Below are 6000 nucleotides of genomic sequence, written 5' to 3' on the forward strand. Positions count from 1 at the left end.
TAGGACTGACGACATCATCACTGTAGAGGTAGGACTGATGACATCATCACTGTAGAAGTTGGACTGATGACATCATGACTGTAGAGGTAGGACTGATGACATCACTGTAGAGGTAGGACTCTAGCGGAATTTGTAAAGCATTTATGAAATAATTTATCAACTGTATCATTGCAGTCCAAACAAATTCGACGTCGCACACCTTTGAACCAAGCAGCAGCCATGTTGAAACTCTCAGGTCAGTCTGATCCTGATCCACAGATATTTGAAGAACCCACACACAGACAGACAGATATTTTGATCAAAATTGTATTTCATAAAGCAATGTTCAGTAATACAATTGGGGAAGGTGATTATTCTAATTTGAACGCATCAAAGAATTAGTAATAAATGAGGACGGTAATCCACTATGGGATCCCAGCCAACAGCAGCACATTCATATTCACTGAAAAATCGGACCATTTTGACACAATGCTGCAGAGTTGCTATGTTTCCTTCCCAAATAAACTGAATTGCACCAGTAGCTGCTGTGACCCACATTAGCTCACTGCGGCCTTTGGCCCAACACCAAGCCGCTGGAGCTCTACCGCAGATCCACATATTACAGGCATGTAGGGGCAATGAGTCCTATTAGAAAGCTGCTTGACACGCGGGAGTGCAAAGAGCTCCAAGATTTATTTGAATCAGTAGGACTTTAGTGTATTTTAGTCTGTTTTTCAAAAAGCTCAGGCGTTCAAAGGCATGTAGACACGGTATGTGACTGCTCTCATGGGGCCAGGGGCATGAGTTTTAACAAGTATGGGTCTTCACATAAAAACGACTCACAGCAGCAACCCAACATAATGACTTTCCATTGATCCACACTGGGTTTCCATTTTGACAATTTTCTTTGGAAGGATATGGCATTTTGGCCTGGATAATATATTTTCAAACATTTTGGCACCTTCAATCATGGTTTGCTGAGGGCCAACGTAAATACTGTGATGTAAATAGAGAAGGTTTTAAACCAGACAACCCAGGTTACGCCAACAGCTAACTGGAGACATTAACAAGCAGGCAAGGAAGTGCCCTGCAGTGATTCAAGCTCTGTCTCTGTGGCAGTGCAGTACAGGAAGTGTGCCACAAAGCTGCGGGACACTGTTACATTTGTCTAGCAACGGCACTATTTTTACTGCAATAGCAACAAAATAACTTTGAAAGAATTAACTTTTGGATCAATCTTTGATTTAGCTAGGATGAAATGTTAAAAGTGCGACTGACTCACAACTTAGAATGAAGATAAACAATTAAATCTTCACTTCAAACAACTACTGATGATGTCTTGAAATTACATTTGAAATAAATATTTACAAGATAATTAATCCTCACTGCATCCTCAATTAAACAATATGTTGAACTAACAAAGGAACCAGACTGAAACTATATTAAAATAAACAACAAAAGGTTGCAACAATTACTATTAGTCTATTCCAGTGGGGATGAGAAATAATGTGGTTAGAGATTTGAACTAAAAAGTTACCAAAAAGCACAAAACAGAACTTGGATGATTACTTAATTTTTACTTAAACTACCTAAATCCAACTTTTATTTATTTTCCAAACCCTGTTTTCCTGATAAGGGTTGAGTTTTACTGATATAGTTTCATTGATAACTTGGCACTCTCGAAAACAATCGATGCTCGTTGTCTGAAGGCACTAGAATTGAATGGAACATATGTGTACTACTGGACTAATTCAGGCTTCAAAAGGTTAAACTTGTGAAATCACATTTTTCACAACACAATCTCACAGGGGATCATGACACTATCACTTAAATTAATCTATTGTTTCATGCGTGCTAACACAATTCCTTAATTTCTTTCGTTGTGCCTGGAACAAATTTCAAGCTGATGGATTTCAATTGGAAATTATTTTGTGCAACCCACAATGATTTTCGAGAACATATCCCTTATAACAGTCAATATGCCACTGTGCAAAGAAAGGGTTTTATTTTATTTCTGAACCTGAATTACAACTGAATAGAAGATTTTATTCAGGGTTAGGGTAATGATTAGGGTGAGGAAAATGACTTGAGATATATCAGTTTGAGCTTTTTTTCCAGGAGCGCGAAAAAAATGATGAAATCATCTTTGCAAGCACAAAACAATGGCTTAATTTACAACAGTTGCTTGATTCCAGTAAGACCGGCCTTTAATTTTCATTAATTAATATCTTAGAATATCTAAAGAGTTAGTTTCTCTGAAAGGTTTAATCATTAATATCTAGTTCATCGTGTTCAATGTCATGAGGGAGGTGTTGAAGCCTATGCCATCTGAAATCACAGAAAGAGACGACAACACACATTCACTTACTCTTTAAAAACTACAATGATACTGTGATAAAATTGGATAGACATATACAGGAAATCTGGAGTACAACCACACCAGTGTAACCATGTGAACAACATCTATGGTATTTTTACGTTATTGTAGTCAAAGAAGGGCTAAAGTGTTCCAGAGAATCCTTTTTGAATACATACTGTAAGCTCACAATATCTGACTAATATCTTACTGTCAACTTTCTCATTTAGTTGAACAATACCTTATCAAACATACAATAGTATCATGATAATTATTTGTTTCCAATACTGCAATATTGATTCAGGGGTTATTGTAGGTTTGGACCCAATAGCTGAGGGGAAAAATAGGCAGACAGGAGAGGGTTACACAAGTTATCACAAAAGGTCATAAACCAAACTTAAGTCAAATTTGAAACCACACTAAGTGAAAGACTGAGTGACTGACTTAAAGCAAATTCTGACATTTTCTCCAAAACACATTAAATAGGTCATAAGAGTATTCCGTAAAACATGTACGAAGCCATTCAGCCATTTATTATTTAATTGTGGAGCTAGGCTTCAAAAACTGTTTCCAATTTGTGTTCTGGATTTATTGGGCGTGTCAGAAATCAGGGCCGCGTTATGTAACGGTGCCATCATTAGCATAAACCCAACCCTGCTGCTGAAGCACACCAAACTTCCGTGGCCTCCAGTAGGCGCAATTTGGTCCATAGCCAAAAACAGACCACATATTCAGACTCAGGGGAATAAAACGCATCTGCTGGTGCCACATTTTCCATGAAATGAGCACTTTTATACAACGCAATTTTGTTTTTCGCCTCCAGTGGGCGCAGTTAGCGATCCGATCATTTTTTGATTTTTTTGGTCCTTCACAATGCTCTTTTCCAGAGGGTTAATACATGGAGGCGGCGCCCTTTCGACATGTGACGTCACACATTTTGAGCAGAAGGCAGGAAGAAACAGGTGGTTGACAATATAATGGCCCAATAAACAGTTTGTTTTTGAGCACTTCTTAAGACATGAGCGAAGGCAATTAGGTGACGAGGTACACCTGAGTGGAAGCAGGGGGAGGTAAAGGACTACTCACGCTCTCTGTATTAACACACTGACAAGATGGGGGGGTTCAGTAAAGAGGATGGGACTATAACCCACACATAGACATAGGAAAGACCTGAAAACATCACCAACTGACAAAATATGATTGAATTGAAAGACCAAAATAAGATCTAATGCCCCCTCAATGCCACATAAACAACTCATTTAAAGTTTCACATTTACTTTTAGACAGAACCTTAAGACTATGCATTAGTGACTGCATTTGTTTCCAACATTATTTTGATGACTGCTAACATATGAATCAGAGTAAGCTAATGATGGCTACAAGTTACCAGGCAACAAAGTACCAAAGTTAAAGATAAGTTTTCCTATCCTTCTGTCAAAAGGTTGAGCCAAAACATTTCTTCTTCTTCTTGTGTCTCAGTAGCATCATTATCAGCCCATCAATATTATCAGCCGATAATATCGGATGACATCTGTATCACTTTTTCCACCATTATTACAAAACCAATATGTGCTGTAATAAATATGGCAATTTTCCATTACTGAAGTAGTTTTTTTATGTTTTCCACAGAAGATGTTTATGTGGAAAATATCCAGTGGGACATCACATTTTTAGGGTTATGTTAATTCCATGGATATTATTAAATAAATAAAATTATGTTAGAAGAGGGGTGTATATGTATATATATATCGGTATGTCAGTTAATGTCGGAAGTTTGAAATTAAGTGTTAGACAAGATGAGCAAAAAGTAAATATTGAACACATCTACTTGTGATACCAATATAGTCTGTAATTAATTTGAACAAATGTGTTTAACATGATGATGACTAATTATTTACTTTAAGATTCAGTTATAATAGATAACAGTATAGTTGTGTAGCATCAGGAGTAATCTCCATTAAATTTTTTAAAATTTGATATAAGCCACAGAATATGTTTGTTTGTTTAGTTCAAATCTTTGATGAAAGTTGGTTATTTTCAGCATGAAGTCATCATGATAAAAAGTAAATGTCACAAGGAGGAAAGCCTGGTCTGATGAAACGATCTGTCGACCCTCACTGTTTCACATTATCAGGTTGTGTCCTAAGCCTCTGTGTGAAACTCAGTGTTATCTGGACTGGGATCACTGGTTCAAAAGTCTTTAGGCTCCATAAACAAGAATAAAAGTCAGTAACTCTGTCTGAGCAGCACCAAAACATCACTCCCACCACCGTCGGCTTTACATCCCCCTCCTCCCACACACTCAAAGGTCAGTGTCATCAGTCCAGAACTTTGTTCCAACAAAGTCGGAAAACAACCCAAATATTTAGTAGACACATTTCCTCTCAAATGACTAAATGAAACCTCACCAGTGCTTTTACCAATCTCACCTGACAACAAAATAAAGAAGTGTTTGATACGTGCACAGCTGTAGGAATACCATGCAGAGTCGCTCTCAAAGAGTAAAAATGTGTTTCATTTCAATCACTTTGACTGTTGTGGCAAATATTTGTTTAGTTTTATGTGAATTTGTGGCAACTCTTAATTCACATATTAACCTCAAGTAAAATGCCTGGCTTTGAAACAAATAAATATGAACACATGGCTCTTGTGGCTTTATTTTACTTGGTGTCACTGTGTCTCTACTACCGCTGACATATGTTGCTGCTATAGAGATTTCACTGGTAATTGACCACATTTCTGGCTGAATACCAGTAACTCTTAGGTTGTGGAAACTTGACCATGAATGAGGGCATCGGCTACAATTTATGAGAACGAGACTCCTCGCGAGACACAGAGGATTAAGTTTGTTCTCCAGTTGTTGAAACTCTCAGTAGTTTGTTACTTAAGAACATAATTTGTATAACAGGTTTTGTAAAGCAGTTATTCAGTTTGGCTTTAATAGATCCAGTGAAATCAGTATAAGCAATCACTGGTCTTCTTGCAGTATGTTCTGGAGATGCTTCACCTGGAGGCTTCTTCAGCAGGTACAAGATGTCAAGGTGCTTCTGCAGATTTTACCAGATACAAATGAACTGGTAGTTCTGCCCCTTGACTACTTAAATGATATTTAGTTCACAGAATAACTTTAAAAGGGAAAAGTGTGGGAATTTATTTGTGCAATTCCTGTTTGCGTCATTGCCAGTTATTTGAGTTATTATGGTAAACTTGGTAAAGGCAATGTGATTGGTACTTTTCTTTTGCCATTTTTTCCAAGAAATATTCCCAAAAAACACACAATCACTCACCTAACTGCTGGCTGCACATCCAAAGCAGAAGAAAGCAATAGTACTCCATCCGTGATGCTCTGTGCATGTGTGTGTGTGATGACTGCTGCGAGAGTAGAAGAAGAGTGAAGACCCAATGGTGCACAGTTAAAGATCCCTCTGAGTGTGACTGGGAGTCCCAGTCAGAGAGCCTGTAGTTTTGGGGAAGTGGGAGGCGACTGTGGGAGGAGAAGGAGGAAAGACAGGCTGGAGCTTTCAGACTCCCACACTCCTCCTCGTTCAGTCAGACGAGCTGGAAACCCACAAAGGTTTCATCTTCTGTGGTCAGCAGGTCAGAGCCATTCGACCCAAATTAGATGGAAAATTGTTTGAAAGTTATAAGAGTGTTAAATATGCACG

At 38.0% G+C, this 6000-nt stretch overlaps 1 protein-coding gene across 1 annotated transcript in view; it reads right to left on the minus strand.

Moving 5' to 3' along the window:
- itga11a (integrin, alpha 11a) overlaps positions 1-5753 on the minus strand; it is a 75934-nt gene extending 70181 nt beyond the window's left edge. The window contains exon 1 of the mRNA XM_028436893.1: positions 5623-5753. Coding sequence (XP_028292694.1) covers positions 5623-5689 — 67 coding nt within the window. The 5' untranslated portion in view covers positions 5690-5753. The remainder of the gene's footprint in view (positions 1-5622) is intronic.
- Between the last annotated feature and the right edge of the window lie 247 nt (positions 5754-6000).

Source organism: Gouania willdenowi, chromosome 3 (genome assembly GCF_900634775.1).
Source record: "Gouania willdenowi chromosome 3, fGouWil2.1, whole genome shotgun sequence".
NCBI lineage: Eukaryota > Metazoa > Chordata > Actinopteri > Blenniiformes > Gobiesocidae > Gouania > Gouania willdenowi.